At 38.9% G+C, this 23,459-nt stretch overlaps 3 protein-coding genes across 6 annotated transcripts; 1 reads left to right on the top strand and 2 right to left on the bottom strand.

The window, feature by feature from the left end:
• Positions 1-488: 488 nt before the first annotated feature.
• Positions 489-8,661, bottom strand: LOC109063719. Its single transcript, XM_042713983.1, is given in 9 exon segments — positions 489-2,485; positions 2,947-3,095; positions 3,187-3,409; positions 4,738-4,803; positions 6,092-6,158; positions 6,160-7,067; positions 7,147-7,295; positions 7,389-7,611; positions 8,525-8,661. Coding segments are annotated over 9 exon segments (2,763 nt in total). The 5' UTR covers positions 8,528-8,661; the 3' UTR covers positions 489-1,510.
• Positions 8,662-14,456: 5,795 nt separating this feature from the next.
• LOC109063786 (tubulin alpha-1B chain-like) lies at positions 14,457-18,031 on the top strand. Its single transcript, XM_042713533.1, has 4 exons — positions 14,457-14,602; positions 16,300-16,522; positions 16,616-16,764; positions 16,846-18,031. The coding sequence occupies exons 1-4, from the start codon at positions 14,600-14,602 to the stop codon at positions 17,824-17,826; spliced, it is 1,356 nt and encodes a 451-aa protein (XP_042569467.1). The 5' UTR covers positions 14,457-14,599; the 3' UTR covers positions 17,827-18,031.
• Positions 18,032-18,439: 408 nt separating this feature from the next.
• LOC109063718 (melanocyte protein PMEL-like) lies at positions 18,440-23,335 on the bottom strand. 4 transcript variants are annotated; one of them, XM_042713532.1, is made up of 12 exons: positions 23,211-23,335; positions 22,253-22,366; positions 21,631-21,777; positions 21,359-21,499; positions 21,120-21,281; positions 20,664-21,029; positions 19,923-20,114; positions 19,635-19,775; positions 19,444-19,549; positions 19,166-19,371; positions 18,973-19,063; positions 18,440-18,792 (listed from the first exon to the last, which is right to left on the bottom strand). In XM_042713532.1, exons 1-12 carry the CDS (start codon positions 23,311-23,313, stop codon positions 18,654-18,656), a joined length of 1,908 nt encoding a protein of 635 aa, XP_042569466.1. In that variant the 5' UTR covers positions 23,314-23,335; the 3' UTR covers positions 18,440-18,653. The 4 variants fall into 4 exon arrangements, with proteins under 4 accessions (XP_042569466.1, XP_042569464.1, XP_042569465.1 ...); XM_042713531.1 differs by having other exon boundaries at positions 18,441-18,792; positions 18,973-19,066; XM_042713530.1 differs by having other exon boundaries at positions 19,166-19,549.
• Between the last annotated feature and the right edge of the window lie 124 nt (positions 23,336-23,459).

The raw sequence follows: 23,459 nt of genomic DNA, 5'->3' as shown, positions 1-23,459 counted from the left end.
GAAAGAAAATGATGTGCATAAGGAAACCGAACGCTTTGTGACATCACAAAACCTGGAAAACAATGCTGTAGTTTAAACGAGCCATTTGAAATGGGATTTTTTTTTTTTTATAAAAAATGAAATATGTCCCTTTTGAGTGGACTTTGAGATTTGTAACTTTGTAGATCTTTATGCCCAAACATACACACTACACACTGACTAAAATTCAAAAAGTGAAAAAGCATAATAGGACATTTTTAGGTGATATTTTTACCACTTTGCAACATTAAATGTTTAAATAAGTTCTTCAGTTAGTATCGGTTATATGACTTTCAAATGCATTACATTTAGCTAATAAAGACATAGTATTCAGCTTGGTTGATACATTGCATTACTTGAGGTTTTCCTGCAAATTTCCCTCTTCACCTGACTGTTAAGTTTCTTGTTTCAGCACTCACAATCATGAATGGAGTCATCACAATAAAAGAAAATGCACCACACAATTCAAATAAACGTGATTCAACTGTCATTCTCTTTACTTTGAATGTTAGCATTAGAACATGCATTCTGTTGCATTACATTCGCCATTATCTGCAGTGTATTCTACATTCACAGTCATAACCACAAAATGTCTGTCAATGCTGTATCTTCTCTTGTCTAAGGAGAGGCAGACAAGATGGAACAAAGAATATATATTTAAACGCCACCTGTCCACCAGCTTGACATATTCTCCCCTGACAGGGTCTGAATACCACGCCCAATTTTGGATTAGGGTGGTACACAGGCCTCTTCTAACACCATTTACTCTGAAACATGGGAAGTATATTTCACTCAGATAAAGTGGCAAGTCGTCAACACTTGTACATTAGCATAGTCAATAGAAAGCCTACAAGAAAGAAAGACTGGTCAATTAACATTTAATCAACCTGCTCCACATCAGCCAGAGTGAGCGCCACTGAGACTAAAGCAGCCATTTGTAAAGCAATACTGCCCTCTGCATTTAAGACAAAGCAGACAACTAACACTACACTCAAAACTGCATGAGTCTAAGGAAATCAGAAAGACTATTACAAACCAAAACTTAAACAAGATTGAGGATTTTAGTTGATTAACAGGTTAAGCAAGTTATGTTTTGATAAAAAAAGAAAAAAAGAAAAAATCTCCCGTGGAATAATTTTAACACTTTAAAATGCATGAAAACTTGAAAACACTGCATTAAGAACTAAGTATTAAAAGTAATTAAGCTCACTTGGTGTTAAATTTAGCTCTAATCAAATCAACGCAACAAAGAGCAATTACTTGACAATAAAATATACTACATAATAAAAGTGTTTTTAAAAAAGCATTACTAAAAAGTGGATGAAGTACAGGGTCATTAATCAAGAAAGAAAAAAGGAAAACATGTAAATATTAAATTTTATTTAATTCAAGATTGACCTTTTAGCCAGTTGACAACTGGAAAATGAGGAAAGGAAACAAAAAAATGACAATCGACAGGAAACCAAACAGGCAGTGGAAGTGAAAAGCTTTGCTAATATTCTTCACCCTCATCTTCTCCCTCCACACTATCAGCTCCAACCTCCTCATAATCTTTCTCCAGGGCAGCCATGTCCTCTCTGGCCTCTGAGAACTCGCCCTCCTCCATACCCTCACCCACATACCAGTGCACAAAGGCACGCTTGGCATACATCAGATCGAACTTATGGTCGAGACGAGCCCAGGCCTCAGCAATGGCTGTGGTGTTGCTCAGCATGCACACGGCCCTCTGCACTTTAGCCAGATCACCACCTGGAACTACAGTGGGAGGCTGGTAGTTGATGCCAACCTTGAAACCAGTGGGACACCAGTCCACAAACTGGATGGTGCGCTTGGTCTTGATGGTGGCGATTGCGGCATTCACATCTTTGGGCACCACGTCACCACGGTACAGCAGGCAGCAAGCCATGTACTTGCCGTGACGTGGGTCACATTTCACCAACTGATTGGCTGGCTCGAAGCAAGCATTAGTGATTTCAGACACAGAGAGCTGCTCATGGTAAGCCTTCTCTGCGGAGATCACTGGGGCATAGGTAGCCAATGGGAAGTGGATACGAGGATAGGGCACCAAGTTGGTCTGGAACTCGGTCAGATCGACATTGAGGGCACCATCAAACCTGAGGGAGGCTGTGATGGAGGACACAATCTGGCCAATAAGCCTGTTGAGGTTGGTGTAAGTAGGACGCTCAATGTCAAGGTTCCTACGGCAAATATCGTAAATTGCCTCATTGTCTACCATGAAGGCACAGTCAGAGTGCTCTAGGGTGGTGTGGGTGGTCAGGATGGAGTTGTAAGGCTCTACCACAGCGGTGGAGACCTGAGGAGCAGGGTAGATGGAGAACTCTAGCTTAGACTTCTTGCCATAGTCGACAGACAGACGCTCCATCAGCAGAGAGGTGAAGCCAGAACCGGTTCCACCACCAAAGCTGTGGAACACCAGGAAACCCTGGAGGCCTGTGCACTGGTCAGCCTGAAAGACATGATTCATTTTAATAAGACAATCAAGTATTTTAGCCTTTTAATTAAACATAATTTAACACCATTTAACTTCAAAGGCGTTGTAACTTAAAGGAATACTCCACCCCAAAATGAAAATGTTGTCATTAATCACTATTACCCCCACGTCGTTTCAAACCCGTAAAAGCTCCGTTCGTCTTCGGAACACAATGAAAAGATATTTTGGATGAAAACCGGGAGGCCTGTGACTGTCCCATAGACTGCCAAGTAAATAACAGTGTCAAGGTCCATAAAAGATATGAAAGTCATCGTCAGAAATTCTTCATCTGCCATCAGACGTGCAATCTGGGTTATATAAAGTGATGGGGACGCTTTTTGTAAGCGAAGAAAACAAAAATAACCACTTTATGGGAGTAATAAGTGATTAATGACAACATTTTCATTTTGGGGTGCTGTATCCCTTTAATGACTTACCAGTTTGCGAATTCTGTCCAAAACAAGATCAATGAGCTCCTTGCCAATAGTGTAGTGACCACGGGCGTAGTTATTGGCAGCATCTTCCTTTCCTGTGATGAGCTGCTCAGGGTGGAACAGCTGACGGTATGTCCCAGTGCGCACCTCATCTGGACAGACAGGTCAAGAAGAAATGTTTAACGAACGGAGCACTTTGACACACACAATAATCATAACTTAAATCAAGTCCCATTCTCTTACCAATGACAGTGGGCTCCAGGTCTACAAACACAGCCCTGGGGACGTGCTTTCCAGCTCCCGTCTCACTGAAGAAGGTGTTGAAGGAATCATCACCTCCTCCAATGGTCTTGTCACTGGGCATCTGCCCATCCGGCTGGATGCCATGCTCAAGACAATAGAGTTCCCAGCAGGCATTGCCAATCTGGACTCCAGCTTGACCAACGTGTACAGAGATGCACTCACGCTGTGAAGAGAGATGAAAGAGATCTATATAAAGATTTGTAGACATTACACATACCTTAAGTCAACATTCTAGATCTGCAAATAATGATTTAGCTATTCAAGTCACGCATGTTCACAAAATAATAGCACTAGTTCATAAAGCTAACAAAAGGCTCTTTGATCAGCATGTTAACATATATATGAATGGAAACTTTTTGTACTCGAGCAAAATTTTTTTTTTTTAGGTTATTTGTTAAACAAGCACTGATAGAAAATGCCCACACTGCAGATCAGGAACTGCTATAGTCACACAAATCCCTGACCACACAAACAGCTGACGAAACAGATCCACCTTTGGTTCATTTTTTTTTTTTTTTTTTTTTTCCAAAAGGCGGGGGTGTTTTTTCTTTTTCTGTTTCATTACAGTGAGCCTGCATTTCTTCACAATTATATAAACATTTTAAGTATAAAAGACCTACAAACAATTTTAAAGAGCTTTATTTAACATTTACATGAAATGTAAAGTGCATAAATCATAAAAAAAAATTAAAAAAAACACACACAAAACAAGTGATTACATTAATTTTAATAAGCGAGAGTATCCAAGCCTAAGAATATCACTACACGGTTTGAACTCGGAATTGGGTAAAACACTTCCGGTGTTTGTTTGTTTTTTTGCCTGGTCATGCTCATGAACCACCTGACCGCTTAAGTTTAATCATGAAGAACTTATTAAGCTTTAAACAAGAACACTGGAGCTCATCAAGTTCAACGGAAAGCACGTGGTCCTCCTGAGTCACTTCCTGCGCCGGTAACTCTATCACACTGCTTTAGAGAAGTCACTTTGAATAGGCATCAGAACAAAGGAAGATATTTTACTATACACGTCAGTATATCCCTATCCTCACAATGTTGATGAGAGCCGTGTTTTTATCTGTCGTTTTCGATCAAGGAAGTAAACGGTACGTTTTTAATTTTTATGTATTGTGCGCCAAATTACACGAAGTCTTAAATTGTTACATTTCTATAAGAAATAACGTTACGTTTTTATTTTTTTTCCCTTTATATTAAAAATGTAAAACATGACAAAAAAAACGTATTAACGTTTAAGAAGAAAAACGTTTAAAATCAAACATTTAATTCTCGAGTTCAAATACCTACAAAATGAGACAAAGAAAATAACTTCATAGGCGAACTACTTAAACATACAGAACCAAAACACATCTAAATATTAAAATAATGATCCATAATTTTAAATGCTGTGTCTAAACACCGTTATCACAGGCGATGTAAAACGCCCATATTTAACGATAATGACACCTCTATAAGTTACACAAGTTTTGTACTCACCATTTTCAAACTTGATTTTTTTTGTAAAAAATAAATAAATATGAGATGGAAATCGTAGGTTTGCTGTTATTAGCGCTCTCACGGTACGACTTTTATGAGTCTAGTGAGAAGAATGAGACGCCTGTGAGGTGGGTGGGAATATTTATACTTTTCTGTCAGTCGTCACCAAGGCGGAGCACGCGCAAGGAGAACTTTTGCATCCTGTCACATCCCCATTGGCTCGTCTGAGAATCGGTAACACCCCATTGGCTGATTCTAACCTTTGAACAATAACGTCTGTGGCATAATGCTGTACGAGGCGGGTCGAACTTGAGTAATGATGGATTAGTCATGTGAAAATGTAACATTTAATATAATTAAAGAACATTTTATCTTTTGATATTTTTGTATAAAATAGGGTGTATAGAACTGTACATAATTATGGGCATAAATGGCTGTTCTTATATTTAAATGTATTTTGTGTTACCCAACCAGTTAATCAAATCTTTGACAATGTGCTTATTGTTTATTCTTTGTTCACATAATTACCTGCCATTTAGAAAGAGAAAAAAACAAAGGCAGAGTTCATTTCATTAATCAGAGACTTGGCATGAGGAAACTTTTTTTGGTAATTCAGATCTGATTTTTATAAGTAAAGTACACCCAAAGCTTATCATTTTATGCTGATTATATGTTCGTCAGAAAACCACATAACTCTGACTCAGGAATCATACTTTTGTGTTAAATGTAATGTTATATCTGAACTGCCCCACATACTTACACCGACTGAATTGATCTTATGGAAATGTTGCTGCAAGGAAAAGATCTTATCTTTTTTAAAACTGGATCATAAAGAATGAAAATAGTCATAAAGGACTTTCGTGAAAATGTTTTAATTTGCTGAAGCAATGAATGTTACGTTATTGTTTGTTAAGGCTAATGTTTCTCTACATGTTGTGTTCCTGTTACTTTCTGAATGGAACCCAAGTTAGGTGAAACTGCTTTTTACTTGTATGGTAATTTCTGTCTCATTCATGACATTCATGTATTCTATCTAACATATGTATGTATGAACTGTATGTATAAATTTTCCTCAGTATTGTTGTGGAAAGAAGTGTTATGTTGAAAGATTTAAAAACTTTAATAATTATTTGTCACCTGTTCTATTGTGGATAATTATAACACTATTATTGCTTATATCTGCTATAACCTACATAAATATACACAATGATTAAGACAACTTAATTAGTTTGAAAATGAGGTTTATTTCAGATGTCCAAAGAATTGTAACAACATCATTTTCATTGGTTGTTATTCTCCACTTCTTGCATTTTTCCATTTCATTGTTCTTGCATGTTGCACTTTCCGTCATTTAATACTCCTCGCCCTCCTCTTCTCCCTCACCCTCAACAGAATCAACACCGACCTCCTCGTAATCTTTCCAGGGCAGCCATGTCCTCTCTGGCCTCTGAGAACTCGCCCTCCTCCATACCCTCACCCACATACCAGTGCACAAAGGCACGCTTGGCATACATCAGATCGAACTTATGGTCGAGACGAGCCCAGGCCTCAGCAATGGCTGTGGTGTTGCTCAGCATGCACACGGCCCTCTGCACTTTAGCCAGATCACCACCTGGAACCACAGTGGGAGGCTGGTAGTTGATGCCAACCTTGAAACCAGTGGGACACCAGTCCACAAACTGGATGGTGCGCTTGGTCTTGATGGTGGCGATTGCGGCGTTCACATCTTTGGGCACCACGTCACCACGGTACAGCAGGCAGCAAGCCATGTACTTGCCGTGACGTGGGTCACATTTCACCATCTGATTGGCTGGCTCGAAGCAAGCATTAGTGATTTCAGACACAGAGAGCTGCTCATGGTAAGCCTTCTCTGCAGAGATCACTGGGGCATAGGTAGCCAGTGGGAAGTGGATACGAGGATAGGGCACCAAGTTGGTCTGGAACTCGGTCAGATCGACATTGAGGGCACCATCAAACCTGAGGGAGGCTGTGATGGAGGACACAATCTGGCCAATAAGCCTGTTGAGGTTGGTGTAAGTAGGACGCTCAATGTCAAGGTTCCTACGGCAAATATCGTAAATGGCCTCATTGTCTACCATGAAGGCGCAGTCAGAGTGCTCTAGGGTGGTGTGGGTGGTCAGGATGGAGTTGTAAGGCTCTACCACAGCGGTGGAGACCTGAGGAGCAGGGTAGATGGAGAACTCCAGCTTAGACTTCTTGCCATAGTCGACAGACAGACGCTCCATCAGCAGAGAGGTGAAGCCAGAACCGGTTCCACCACCAAAGCTGTGAAACACCAGGAAACCCTGGAGGCCTGTGCACTGGTCAGCCTGAAAAAAAACAGTATGGTAATTAACCCAATATAATATATCATTAATTTTGTTTGTTTGTTCATTTGCAACTACCTACCAGTTTGCGAATCCTGTCCAGCACCAGGTCAATGATTTCTTTTCCAATAGTGTAGTGACCACGGGCGTAGTTATTGGCAGCATCTTCCTTTCCTGTGATGAGCTGCTCAGGGTGGAACAGCTGACGGTATGTCCCAGTGCGCACCTCATCTGGACAGACAGGTCAAGAAGAAATGTTTAACGAATGGAGAACTTTGACACACACACAATAATCATAACTTAAATCAAGTCCCATTCTCTTACCAATGACAGTGGGCTCCAGGTCTACAAACACAGCCCTGGGGACGTGCTTTCCAGCTCCCGTCTCACTGAAGAAGGTATTGAAGGAATCATCACCTCCTCCAATGGTCTTGTCACTGGGCATCTGCCCATCCGGCTGGATTCCATGCTCAAGACAATAGAGTTCCCAGCAGGCATTGCCAATCTGGACTCCAGCTTGACCAACATGGATAGAGATGCACTCACGCTGTGAAGAAAAAGGCAAAAGTTAAAAGTCAAACCAAATAAACATCACTGCAGCATATAAATGTTAGTCACATGCAAAGCTTTAGCTCGTCAAGCTGTATTTCACCTAACATTTGAACTTCTAATGCTACATTCAGCCTCTATATCCTGTTTCTTTGCAATTATATCCCAGTGAGATATCATGTCAGAAGAAGTGATCACATAACACAATCAGCTGCTGGTTTACTGGTAATGTGATGTCCATCAGCTGCATTAGTGATGCCGCCAACATCACCATGAATATTTAACAGCTTCACCCACCGCCCTGAAATGCGATACGTTTTCTTCAAATAAATAAATTTAATCGCGAATATCATCCCTCGAATAAACCGTTCTTTAAAATATTCTTAATTAATATTTATAACAAATAAATATTTTACAAATATTTAAAAAATAAATGACCATATCCTTTGGGAGGCGCTGCATCTCATGTTTCTTTTTTCTTTTTCTTTTTTCTCCACTGATTCAATATGACACCGTGCCGGACAGCATGGAGCCGGCTACACCCATTTTATTTATGCGGCTCCATTCTCTTGTTGTCTCGTTCTAGCGTGCTTCATATTCCCAAAACCTCTTATTTTTTCCATATTCTTTTTTAGGTTCTAAACACATATTTGTATAAAATACATTTTAAATGCAAAAATTAATTTTAAAATAATAATAAAAATAGATTTCAAACACACCATTTACAAAACCAAAGTGTTTTTTTTTTTTTTTTTTTTTTTTTTTTGAAAATACGTATACTAAATCTTTTCTTTAAAGGTATGTTTTTCATAAAACTATATTTTATATACCCGACATATTAATTAAACATAAGATACATTAATAAAAATTTCAATAAGTAATAAATATTAAGTATATGAATCCGTGCTCACCATTGTTTCTGTTAATGTTGCTTGGCCGGGTGAGAAAAGATTCTTAACGGAGAGATCTTACAGTTCGACAACTAAGGGGTCGATGTAAGAAGAATAACGTTATAACGGACTGACATCACTTTATATATGAGTGTTGCCCAGGCGACCACGTTTCTTACCAGTGATTGGTCAGACGCGATGAAATCTGCCCAGTTCGAAGGGCCAGACTAATTTCTATTGGTTGTCAGGAAGATTAGGGTTTAGTTAGACACCTCCCAGAACCTCACCCAATAGATCTGAAACACTGAATCATACCGAAGAACGTTTTATTCCAATACTTAATTGTTCAGGAATCAAAGATTTTGTTCAAAATCAACTATCAGATCTTTAGAATGATGCTTTAGTCAGCTGATAGAAAGGATAAAGTGAAACTCTAATTTGATATAAGTTTGGTTGTTCTCCCTCAACATCCTATTACATCCTTTTAATGACTCAAAATTGGTTGGATTAATATAACCATGCATCAGGATTTTTATTTATTTATTTACTTGTTTTATTGTACAACATCTGAACCTTTACAGTATGTACCAGCATCTTTGTGTAACTTGATCAGCCTATTCTCCATCTGTTCTCTTCTTATGCCCCTTTTAAGAGTTTTGCCTGAGCTGTCACATATTTTCCTGTTCTTTAAACTGTTATCTTTGTGTTCCGAAAAAGAACTAAGAGAGGGACTATTGTATATAGTTAAACCAAGTTGCACTTAAACCAATTTCAAATGAGCTACAGGAATGAAATTACTATTATTCATGATCTGCTGAGGTGACAGAATAAAATGTAAGACTGTAAAAATATAAAGGATGTACAGGCAAAAACAACAGTTACAAATGTTTTGCAACACATTCTATAACTGTGACAATCAGCTGCCATTAAACAGCATCTCCTCACTATTCCTTTTCAGAAAAACGCATTTGAATATCAACTAACTGAATTAAATGATTACTGACATGTTTAAAATATTGATTCATAAATGTATGAGGTGAAATGACCCTGCATAGTCATTGAGGAAATATAGGCCAGGACACTAAAAGACACCCAACCCCCCGCACCCTCCTCCCAGGCTCCAGCCGTTGCTAGGAGATGAATAATGGAGTTGCTTAGATACCGACTAGTATCCTGGAGATAATACACAAGCCTACATTAATGGCCATATGTCACATGACCCCAAATCTGAATAGCAACACTCAGGGGGGAGGATGCAGCTGCCCCAGCAGGGAATGAGGGGAAGGCCCAACCGTTTTAACACCAGTTCTTCCAGCTGGCCCTATTTAGTTACCCCAACACCACATTTTGATTTTGTCATCATGAACAGAGCATCCATCCATCCATCCATCCATCCATCCATCCATCCATCCATCCATCCATCCATCTATTGAACAGAGCATCCATCCATCCATCCATCCATCCATCCATCCATCCATCCATCCATCCATCCATCCATCCATCCATCCATCCATCCATCCATCCATCCATCCATCCATCCATCCATCCATCCATCCATCCATCCATCCATCCATCCATCCATCCATCCATCCATCCATCCATCCATCCATCCATCCATCCATCCATCCATCCATCCATCGGAAGTTGTGGCCTAATGGTTAGAGAGTTTGACTCCTAACCCTAAGGTTGTGGGTTCGAGTCTCGGGCCGGCAATACCATGACTGAGGTGCCCTTGAGCAAGGTACTGAACCCTCAGGCCGCAGCATAGATGTCTGCCCACTGCTCCAGGTGTGTGTTCACAGTGTACAGTATGTGTGTGTGTGCACTTTGGATGGGTTAAATGCAGAGCATGAATTCTTAGTATGGGTCACCATACTTGGCTGTATGTCTCTATCTATCTTAGGAATAAATAATTTTTTTTTAAGATGTATTGCATGTTAAATGCAAGTGGATATTTTCAGTTACTGTCTTCATTACAGGCACTGAAACTGAGAGTTCTGATAGTATAAACACAATAATTGCAATATTATAAGGATAAAGGTACATTTCCTCTAGTACATTTTATGTGAGCCCAAAAACATTGTCTTCCAGAATAAAAATATTGAGCAAATATATATTGAATAAATATATTTTTTGAGCCACTCATGGCCGTTGGCCTTTGAAGATGATTGTCTCAGGGAATTTAATGTTTGTACTCTGTCACTTGCTTTGTTTGCCATAAACTTCTGCCATAAACAGCCCTACTTCTGCAGTACATACATATATATATATATATATATATATGTATGTATATGTATATGTATATATATATATATATATATATAGATAGATAGATAGATAGATAGATAGATAGATAGATAGACTTGATATTGAATAAAAATATTTTTTGTGGATATATTGGTAGTATATATACTTGCATTTTAAACATTATATTGCAGCTGATAAATGCAAAATTATAATACTTTAAACTATGGTTCTTCTCTTTCCTCGTTTTCATGCATGAGCGTTCATTTTACTGTTTATAGGCTGGTTGCTAACAACAGTTCAGCAGTGAAGACAGGTCTCATAAAGCTCCTCGGACATGTTTAGAATAATAACGCTTTCCTATACCTTATAGGAATTCACTGTAGTTAAATTATATAAACAATGTATACACCTGCTTCTGTTGGTATTCTTTTAAATTGTTCATTAATAATGGTTATGCCTGTATTTGATACATTTTTGTAACATCCTTCCATGTTTAGTCCTCTCATTTTGCACTTTTGTAGACAAGTCCTAATGCCAGATAAATCAGCTGCTCTGTAAAACAGATTACATCTCTGTTGCTTTTTCAGCATAATCTCTGATTCTGCACGCTGCAGCGGACAACCCATTAAGACAAGGACCAAAAATCAATATTGTCAATGGTGCAGGCCTAAAACGGACTACAGCTATCCTGCAGGGACATAGCAGGAAAAGAACAAGATATAACAAAAGAATGATATGCAAAGTGATGTGCAAATACCGAAGGACATACTATGATTATCTTTTTTATTCAGATTCAGAGCTTGTCTTCTGCCTTCACTACTTCCAGATGTTATCTGGAGACATTTTGATATCTGAACAATAGAGTTTACATAAATGCATTAGACAGATTATTGTAACATGATTTATATCAGTGTATGTTTTTTTATAAGTAAATACAGAATACTGTATCAGTGAACATACAGTAAGCTAGGATGCTAAAGTTGCTGCATTATTTATAATAACCTCCTACCATCTTGGAAAGACTAAAGGAAAACAAATGTTCAGAAGCAGATTACAATAGTTGATTTACAAAAGGAAGCAACACCTGTTATTATAAAACACTATATAAAAATAGAGGCTTCTTATATTCACTGCAAGCATTTAGCTGGTGTAAAAAAAAAGTCCATTACTCATTTAATATGGGTTACAGACTGACATTAAGTACACACAGTCAGTGGCAGAATACCAAATAGGTTGAGTGGTTTATGTTTAAAGTTTGCTCACCACTGGCAACTGCACACAGACCCATCTCTCCCATTCTATTCTCATAGCAGCAGCTGTGAAAATTCCCTACAGTATTCCAGCCAATTGGACACTTCCGTTGGAATGCTAAGCTTGGATGATTTGAGATTTTTGCTATGTTGTACTGATAAGGGTCATATTTATTTAAACATTTAAGCTAAGGAAACAAGAGTCTGAAAAACTCAACAAACTGCCTGAAATACCAGAGATAGCTGAGTTGGGGAAGTGAGTAGGAGGCTCAAACCGATCGTTGTGCTCAGATGTCCAGACCCTGCAATTAGGGATGTGCAGTCATGGGTATGTTTAAACACACACAAACAGGCTTCCAGTTTTGCAGAAACCAAGACAGAGATGCAAACAGCTCACTGACACTGACAGAGCAGGAAAAAAGAGTCAAGTTGTTCACGTGACAAATACAATGACATCATTTCAACAAAATCTAGGACACAGAGGGAGGAGAGACTGCAGGCAGGACAGTGGGAGGGATCATGGTACCATGCAACACTAGGCCCAGTTAATAGCACCTATTGTGTGATTGTATCTACATTCATACATTTTATACTTTAAAGCACAATGTTCACAAACTCAGTACTGTAAAAAAAAGAAAAAAAGTCAGGTAACCTAAAAGTGTGCTTCATGTGTCCCTACTGACAATAACAGCTAAAACCGGTCTTAGTTTGTGCTGGTGTCTCAAGCTATTACAATTATTCAGTATTAGTCACAAATTTGACCTCAGCTATTCTTATGTCCTTCCTTAATATGACTTGATCAGTCACAGGCTACGCAATACAGAAGATAGTAAATGACTCAGTTTTACCAAATCATTTACAATATATCTAAAGTTAACTACAGAAAACCTCATGATGGTTCATATCATCACTGATTACAAGTTCAATAACACTTTGGATAGATTTAAAAGGTTAAATAGTTTTTAGAATTTCCTACAGTATTGGGATATGCCTGTGATATTTTTTCATTCAGCACCTCTAATGCTTAACTTACTCTGGAGAGGTGGCATAGAAGCACTTCTGAAGTGGCATTTAGGCATCTTTACACAGACTGTTTATGCTGCTCAGAGGTGGCATACATGCATTTACTCTAAACATTAAATTTACACCAAACATCAATGTAAACATTTACATGTTTACAGGTGTTGTGTAATTGTTGGTTGGGTTTGTGGGTGGTTTGAGGGGGTTATATAATATCCAAACTCAAAATATTTCATTTTCATACCTAAAACACATATTTTACAGTCACTGTTATGCAAATTGATCATAAAGCTAAAAGACTTCTTACCAGTGGCAATCCTTCACAAAACTTAACATCTACCACAGTTTATCATGGGTAGAATGCAAAATGTTTCACTGTTACAAGCATTTCAGTCAAATGTAATTTATGCAATATTTCAAACCTTTAATCCACTCCATTTGGGGGGAAAACGCGGACTTGGCAACCCTGCATTCAACATGAGCCGCAGAAGTCAGATTTAACTGATCATGGATGTAGAGATGATTGGCAGGTGCAGAAGGATTTGCTGCTCGGCAGATTGACAGATATTTGATCGTATAAGATGTGCTTTCTTTACACAGATTGTGCATGATCGCCAAATCGAATGTGAAAGTAAACAGCGAGTGCTCATTCATAAGAGATTTATTTAAATACTCCGCATATTGATAGCGGCTCCCTGATGCGCGAAAATTCCATGATGCAATTTATAATGTTTGCTTGAGCATGCAATAATGGTAAGAAATTCAGCAGGAGGGGGATTAAGAAAACAGCCTTTAATACAAAAATTCACAGGACTGTAGAAAGTAAAATCATTTTTTTTGTCCTGATCTATATTATACTGATTATACTGATCTATAATGTCTTTCCCTATTGACTCGTGTTTCCCCAAAATTAACCTGATGTTTGTCCTGGTGTCCTCTACTGAAGACACGTATGAAAATGATGCCCTGTTTGGTAACAAAAAGTCATATTCTGATTTGAAACCCCATAACATTTTTCTGAGATGTTTATTTACGACAAACAATTTGAAGTTAGTCAGATTTAAATGATAATTTCAAAAGATTATATTTCCCTGAGAGTGCTAAATTTGATCATTCTATCAATATCAGTCATTTTTAAAGACCAAGGAGAGCGAGTGTTTATGATCAAACCTCCAAACATTTGACACATTGATCGCCCTGAATGTGCTCTGTACAGGACAGAGGAAAAAATGCTATGCCTGGGTCCCAGGAGGATATATTGTGTTTTGATTGCTTGCGTCAAAGGAAACGTTGACAAACCTAAAGGATGATAACAAGTTTCAATCTCTCCATCACATTCTGGTATGAATAACAAAACAGTACAGCATTATCAGATGTGCATTGCACTGATTTATATCGGTCATTAACGACTGCGTTTTATCTACCTTCCTCGTTTCGACGTCACACTCATTCTAGTTCCTCCCCTTCATCCTCAACTCAGTGCCTCAGTCTTGGACAGTGTACTCACAGTATCCTCCCAACAATAAAGACATTCCCTGCCTGCTGATATTCGCCTCATCGCTCCATCCCCTCCAGAACAATGGTGAGTAGAATTTATTTTTTCCTTTTCATTTTAAATAACGACACGCCAAAGGTTTTTGGTTATAAATGTGCGTGTCGTTTAATCCTCCTCTGGTGTTTTTTTTTTAAAGCAACTCGAGCGGCTTTCCTTTGCTTAAAATGGAGGAAAGCTCGCAACATTGCAACTACGTGACGCCGCGAAAAGATTTATTATTGTTTGTTTGTTTTTTTATATATATTTTTTAGTAAAGTAATGCAAAGAATGCCACACTTAAAAATATAAAAAATATTTAGTTTATAAATGCTTTTGCAAACGCCTACAGGAATACATTCATCCATCCATCAATCCATTCATTCATTCATAACGGTGCCCTCAGAATATGTTAGAAATTACGCGTTGTTTGTCAAATGCTTTTGTAAATAAAGCGATCATTTTACGATGCACATTATTAAATAGTGAAACATTTAACATAAATTACATTTAGTAGTACACCTGTTTTGAGGGTGCATCTCCAAAACCACCTTACATTACGATTTTTTTTCTTTTTTGATGTGCATTGAAATTATAGCTAAAATAGTATGCATTATCTCTATCTAAATTATTATATATTCAGTTGCAGGATAATTAAAATCACAATGTATTATAGTTAATAAATGGAGCTTAATAATATCTTAACAAAAATGCACAAATGGAATGATTGTATTGTATTGTATTTTTATTATTTATTTAGTTATTTTTGTCACGAGCTCTTTGGCGTCAGAGATTGACAGAATTTTCTTGAAATTTGCATCCACCCCTCCTCCCATCCGCATGAGGAATACACTGGGTGGGGACTGCAGCTGTCTGCAGAAGCTCATGTCTGGCCTGTGCAGCAGATGACTGGATTTCTATTTCTGGTCTGTTCCACGGCTATTGCTTCCACTGAGATTTTACATTAAATTCTTTAATGCATATTATTATTTTGATGAATTTGCTTTTATTCAATTTCTGGGACCTGTCTTTTTTATCATGCTGTCTTTAGGGAAATTCAACAGTGCAACCAAATATTTAAGATTAGTGTTGACCAAATATATGTATATATAAAAATAAATTTAAAATCCCATATTCATCAAGCAACATTCTGGATTCCCTTCAAATAGTGGTTACATCCGTTGAGAAAATTAAGTTTCTGCTTCTAAAAACCTTCTTAAAATAAATGCTGTTCCTTCATTGAAATCGATACTGTTATGTAGCATGCTGAGGTGACATAAATGGGAAAAGGTGGATTTCTGCACACATTTTTATTGTTCTCTTTCAATGCGTAGTCAGACACGGTCTGGCAAGCCTGTTCTGTGTGGGGGGTGGATATTTGCCGTGTTCCCATTCTGCTGCCTCATTTCCTTTGAATAAAGAGAACTAACTGCTTTCTTTGTTCTTCCTTTTTGGTAACCTACTAAATCTTTATTATGCCAGTTCACGTCTTGCATGTCTGCCTTTTAGCAGTTGTTTACAGTGCATTTATGATCTCAAAAAAAGACGTTTTTGGTACATTTCTGATGCAATGTCAGTCAAGTGTCTATTGTTGTACCCAAAATATTAACCAAATGTAAAATTTCATACAATGCAAATGTCAACAGAATGATGGTGCAAAAGAATCCTTGTATATGTCTTAAAAGCCAACAACCTAATAAAAAGATTTGTGGCATTTTAATTGAATTATTTAACATTCCTTTCCACAGCGTGAGTGCATCTCTATCCACGTTGGTCAAGCTGGAGTCCAGATTGGCAATGCCTGCTGGGAACTCTATTGTCTTGAGCATGGCATCCAGCCGGATGGGCAGATGCCCAGTGACAAGACCATTGGAGGAGGTGATGATTCCTGCAATACCTTCTTCAGTGAGACGGGAGCTGGAAAGCACGTCCCCAGGGCTGTGTTTGTAGACCTGGAGCCCACTGTCATTGGTAAGAGAATGGGACTTGATTTAAGTTATGATTATTGTGTGTGTGTCAAAGTGCTCCGTTCGTTAAACATTTCTTCTTGACCTGTCTGTCCAGATGAGGTGCGCACTGGGACATACCGTCAGCTGTTCCACCCTGAGCAGCTCATCACAGGAAAGGAAGATGCTGCCAATAACTACGCCCGTGGTCACTACACTATTGGAAAAGAAATCATTGACCTGGTGCTGGACAGGATTCGCAAACTGGTAGGTAGTTTTAAATGAACAAACAAACAAAATTAATGATATATTATATTGGGTTAATTACCATACTGTTTTTTTTTTCAGGCTGACCAGTGCACAGGCCTCCAGGGTTTCCTGGTGTTCCACAGCTTTGGTGGTGGAACCGGTTCTGGCTTCACCTCTCTGCTGATGGAGCGTCTGTCTGTCGACTATGGCAAGAAGTCTAAGCTGGAGTTCTCCATCTACCCTGCTCCTCAGGTCTCCACCGCTGTGGTAGAGCCTTACAACTCCATCCTGACCACCCACACCACCCTAGAGCACTCTGACTGTGCCTTCATGGTAGACAATGAGGCCATTTACGATATTTGCCGTAGGAACCTTGACATTGAGCGTCCTACTTACACCAACCTCAACAGGCTGATCAGTCAGATTGTGTCCTCCATCACAGCCTCCCTCAGGTTTGATGGTGCCCTCAATGTCGATCTGACCGAGTTCCAGACCAACTTGGTGCCCTATCCACGTATCCACTTCCCATTGGCTACCTATGCCCCAGTGATCTCCGCAGAGAAGGCTTACCATGAGCAGCTCTCTGTGGCTGAAATCACTAATGCTTGCTTCGAGCCAGCCAATCAGATGGTGAAATGTGACCCACGTCACGGCAAGTACATGGCTTGCTGCCTGCTGTACCGTGGTGACGTGGTGCCCAAAGATGTGAATGCCGCAATCGCCACCATCAAGACCAAACGCACCCTCCAGTTTGTGGACTGGTGTCCCACTGGTTTCAAGGTTGGCATCAACTACCAGCCTCCCACTGTGGTTCCAGGTGGTGATCTGGCTAAAGTGCAGAGGGCCGTGTGCATGCTGAGCAACACCACAGCCATTGCTGAGGCCTGGGCTCGTCTCGACCATAAGTTCGATCTGATGTATGCCAAGCGTGCCTTTGTGCACTGGTATGTGGGTGAGGGTATGGAGGAGGGCGAGTTCTCAGAGGCCAGAGAGGACATGGCTGCCCTGGAGAAAGATTACGAGGAGGTCGGTGTCGACTCCATCGAGGGTGAAGGAGAAGAGGAGGGCGAGGAGTATTAAAATGTTCACTAAATGTCTAAAATTGAAAACAGTAGACCGGTAATTTACACACGATAAACATGAGGTATCAAGTGTAAAGTCTACTCCTAAATGTTGGAGACACATTCTTGATTAGTTGTTGTATTGTAATGGCCAGAATAAATATGATTTGTGGAATTTGCTTGCCAAATTTTGACTGAATAAATTGGTGGTAATGTTATAAAAATCTGTCTGTGCACATTTCTTTAAAAATTGTTCTTGTGAATGTTGATATAAGCTGTTTGTTTTAAGATATTCCAGGCATTCAAGAGAGGTAATCTGCTTACTAACCAGTTTCCACGGGTCAGTTTATGGGCTTTGACAGGTTTGGCTTTCGACCAATTCGGCTGAAGGAAAAGTAGATTAGTAGTCACTCAGCAGTCTGTATTAAGTCCATTCTAGGTTTTTAAGGTAGGTGCAAATGAGTTCCAGCAGCGATATGGTTGCACAAATGAAGGAAAGCAGGTCATGGTATCAAAAGGTCTTGTAGTAAAATGCCTTAATTAAATGGATTTTTTTATAATCCAGAAGATATGACACTAGTGTCTAAGATAAAAAGGCCAGAAAGTAATAGCAGCTTTTGAGATATTTTATTCAATTTCTTTAAAAATGCTTGTTGGCAAAAATGTTCTCTTTAAATTCAAATTTAAGGCAATAAATTTAATGTAATGTAAAACATGCCTTTGTAGAAAAAGGATTTGGGGTCAAATATGTGTGTAAAAGAATACAAAAACTTTTTTTTAATGCTTTTACGCTATTCAAAATAGTGCTGATGTAACATTACTTTAAATTTGAATTTTGAACAAAATTCACACCACTCCTTTTTTCTGATCCACTCCCTGCTGATACATCAGGCTCCAGAAGGGCACTGGCATTGAGCTCACACTAGTGTCTTTGGATTGGCATGTAGCAGTATCCTCAGTCAGCCTTTGATACCCTTTAAGACGTCTAGAAAGGTGGAAAAACAAGGTCAGTTAGTGCTTTCCAACCAGTTTTACCAGTTAATGTTCACTCTAATTTGCTTACTGATTAAGCTTTAGGAAATCTAGAGGAGCGGGTTGGAAAATTCATAATAATTCATGAATAATTCATGCCAGCCAAAATCACTGCTGTGTTGGAATGACTTACTTATATGCAAAAACCACAGCACCCATTGCTGATACGACAGTCATGATGCCCAACAACAGGGCAGCGGCACCTGCATATGTCAACCTGGAACCTGCTAAATTTTGCACAGAAATAGAAACATGTAAGATGAATTAACAGCACTGATCTCATTTTGGAGCACCATGCTATATGTTTCAATAGTAAATGAACTCACCTATGTTAATATTAACCCTGGCATTTGTGGCAGCCAGACTGACATCATTTATCATGGATACATTGACACAGAAGATCCCAGAGTCATTGAAGAAGTGTCGGAGGATGAGTTGACAGTCTGAGGAGGGGCTCACAGCATTGCAGATGGTCGTTACTGGCACATGGCAGTCTGCATCCGATATTTCAGTGCACACTTCAGTAGGAAGGCTGGAAAGAGGCAAGGTTGTGAATTCTCCGTCAGGCTGTATTTTGTAGTTCCAGCTATATGTTTTGCCAGACCTTCCTTGGCAGGAAACAGTGAAATCAACAGCAATCTGCTCCATCTGTGTTAGCAGAAAATCATCAGCTACAGTGACCTGGACGATCTGCACACTCTCTATGGCCTCTGAGGATACAAATGTAGATTACTCTTCAATGAAGGTCTATTACAACATATAAAAATACACTGCTGCTCAAGGGAGGAATCTCACCAATAATCTCAATATCAGTTGAGAAGGATCCATAGCGGTAAATCATACAGTCATTTGTGTTTGGAGCCTGACGCTTTATTATTGATACATAGGCCTGGCTTTCAGTGTAGTCTTCCTCCATCATCACCTCCATGTCAGAGGCTGGTGTTTTGGAAATTTGTGTTTAAATTTATGTTCATATATTATTTTGGATTATATATTATTTATATTATTATGCACATTTACTTTCATAATACATAATTTATATTTATATTAATTGAAATTCAAAGTATTTTAACTGCAACTCACCAGTTGCCTCCAGTGTTGTCTTTGTCGCAGTATTCAAAGCTTCAGACATCTCAGATGCAGATCTAAGATCAAAGACCTTCTCAAGGCTGGATCCTGTCTGAACTCCATTTGTAGGTGTGGGTGGAATAGTTTTCATTGTAGATGCAGGCGTGGATTTCTGAATGGGAGCTGAAGACTGACTGGTAGCAAGATCTGTTGAATAATGAAGTAAATTATTGGGATTGTTTTCTATGTCATGCCTTCTAATGTTTCACACAAGCAAAGCCAAATAAATAGGAGTGAGACAGTGGACAGTAGAGAGAATTTTTAAAGTAAACTTTTAGCAAATATTTTTAAATAACTTTTAAAGAATAATATTTTACTTTTACATCGTTCCTCGTTATTTCGAAATTAAGTAATCACTCCGAAACCGAGATGTCCGATTCATGTGAACGAATTATTTTGAACCGATTCTGATGAAACTGTTGAAACTGTTCACAAATCCCAGTGGACTTTTCGATTCTTTAGCGATTTAACGTGATCAGTTTGCAATCAACAACTGAACAAAGGATTTACCTAACAACATGGTAAGCACAAATTAACCATGGTTTTGCTACACTAACCATAGATTAACCATAGTTGTAGTAAAACTGTGGTTATACAAATGGTAATCAGTGTATATGGTAATCAAATTTAACTCAAATACATGATTTGTGTACTTTGTCCAAGACTGTAACTAAACCGCAAAACCATGCAGTGCACCTGCAGTGATGTGTTCAGAAGGGTGGATGGGGCTCTCAGAGGTGAGGGTGTTGGTGGTGGGACGGGCCTCAGTGGGAAGGTTTGGTGGAGTGGCACAAGATGAATCCGGAATAGCTGCTTGTATGACAACTTGGGGCTTGAAAGCTCCAGCTGCAGTGTAAGTATGTGTGACGGTAAGTTCCCTGGAGATTACAGTGCCACTGCCATCCCCGAAGTTCCAGTTAAAAGTCACATCTGATTGGCTCAAGTATTGGCTGGGGTCATGAAGGGTGATGCTGAAGGCCACTGCTCTGTTCTGGATGAATTTACGATCGCCTTCATCTTTGTCATTCACCTGCATCAGGGAAACCGCAAAGGGAATCTGGTCTAGAAACACAAGGATTAAACATATTGCATTACTTAAACCATAAAACCATAACACTGGTTATTAAAAGATGAACATTAGGTTACACTTACTGGTGATACTGAACTGTGTGGATGCATATCCAATAGGGATGAATTTATCTTTTTGCCTGTAGTGATAAATGACAACATCCATCATGTAAGAGCCAAGAGGAACATCATCAGTGCCAATTGTCAGTGATGAGGAAGGCCCGTCGCACACCTGCCAGTATTTACCTGTCAAACACAATAGAGGATTGTCAGGAAGGTCAGATAACTGCACATCACAGTACAGTAAGTGCTTCTTTCCTTACCCCATGTTTTCCATACAAACACATAGGGAGGTTGCTTGTCCCCTTGTCTAGAAAAGAGAGGAACATCAGGGAACACAGCGTTCCATTCATCTACAGAGTTCTCCTCAGGATAGACAGGCTCACCCACATGGAACTGTGTGCCTAAATTAGAAAAGTTGCCATATTTGTGCATCATTTTTAAGATTAATACGACTAAACCTGTTGGTCATAGTGCCAGCAGCAGAATGCACATTTTCATCTTTGTAAATGAGATGAAGATGAGAGAAACATACCATTGATTGTGCAGTTTTTTGCCCAAACAACTTGTCCATCTGGCAAGACCTTCTGGTTGTGAGGGAACACAATGTCAATGGTGAAGGTGATTTTGGCACCGGTCAAGGTGGGTGCATCATTTCCCACTTCAAACTTCAGTTGTCCACCTGTAGAAATGTACATTTATGCATTTGACGGATTCTTCATGTACACTCAAATAAGGTTCCAAAACTCCAATCCCATAGAAGAACCATATTGGGTTCCTCAAAGAACCTTCATGTTCTTTTCCTCATGGAACCATCGATACCAATAAAGAACCTTTAGTTTCAAGAGTGTAGGTTGCCTTAAGAACATTTCAGGGAACAGTTCTTAATTATTATTTTTTCTTAGTGTGAAGAATAATCTGAAGAACTTTTTTCCACTATAAAGAATCTTTTGTATAATCAAAAGGTTCCATGAATATTAAAGGTTCTTCATGGAGCCATAAATGCCAGTAAATTACCTTTATTTTTAGGAGTGTAAATCAAAATTGCATTGCATTCAAGATAAACATTTTTAGCAGTTCAATTCACTCACTTGGAATCAAACCCACAAATTTGGGGTTTGATAGCAACATGTGCTTTCTTGAGTGAGTTTTATTACCTGTCCAGCTGTTTTTGTAGCGTGGGTCTCCATCTTTCCACACTGGGAACTGTTTTGTATTCCATGTCTGATGTTGATTGAATCTTGATTTTGAGTCGCTTCTGTCAACTTGTACTTGTGCAGGAAAAAAAAATAAAAAAATATGTGGGAAATTGAAAACAAATTATTTGGAGAAACCTGAAAATGATTTGAGAGTACAGGCACCGGAAGCCACACTGGAAGCTCTTTTGACTATAAAAGCCACAAACTTTAAAATCTACAACTGGTGGATAGATTGAGAGGCGGGGCATGTGACCGGATCAAACATTAAGCACACTTTCTGCTGTGTTACCCCAAATCCTGTGCATGTGATGGTCAGCTGTCCATGTGACCATACTTTTGGCTTTACTGCATAAAGGAGGGGATGCTTACAGAGCACATAGGATAGCAGAACACAAAATCAGAATGCAATGCTACAATTATGAATGACTGAAACTCAAAACAGCTGGTGCTGCACCAGTCAAAACCACTGCATAATGGGTATTAAAGACATAACAGGAATGCTTTTGGGCTATGCTGTATTATTTTCAAGTTATTTCTTATTTGATCTGATTAACTAACGCATGTTACAACTAATCTTGGAAAATTCCCAGACATTCTCATGTGCCACATTGTTACTGAACTTTTAATGAATATAAGGGGGTCAAGGAGATCAGGATGTTGTCATGCAGCATTACATCTACCCGTACAGGTTTTAGTAATTTTAGTTGGTGCAGGTTTTAACTGAAATAATTAACTATTATAGTTAACGTTTTTGTTTTGACTTTCCTGATATCTAGCATTCTTTTCAATGCACTTAAAAAGAACCCTGCACTAAACATAAACACTGGTAAACATAATTTCATTATATAACCAGGGAAATACAATATACAAGAACATGATGCTGTGGCTACTGGAAACAATTAAAATGTTTACTTACTTGTTAAGGCCACAGACAAACAGGTCATTATTAGGATTCTTGAAAGTAGCTTCATTGCGTCACTTGTTGTTGGGACCTTAACGAATTTCAGTCTCAGAGGCATCACTCTTTATACAGACTTGTCCTACACCTTGGCCGGAATAGCTCCTCCCATCACTTAAGACCATGCAGGCACGCACACACACACATACGCACACAGTTTTCTGGTGATGCTGTGCAAGAGAGTTATCAGATTAAGATTCCACTAAT

The sequence above is a fragment of the Cyprinus carpio genome, chromosome A23 (assembly GCF_018340385.1).
Source record: "Cyprinus carpio isolate SPL01 chromosome A23, ASM1834038v1, whole genome shotgun sequence".
Lineage (NCBI taxonomy): Eukaryota > Metazoa > Chordata > Actinopteri > Cypriniformes > Cyprinidae > Cyprinus > Cyprinus carpio.
Note: the sequence above shows the minus strand (reverse complement) of the source record. Positions and strands in the feature narration are given on the sequence as shown.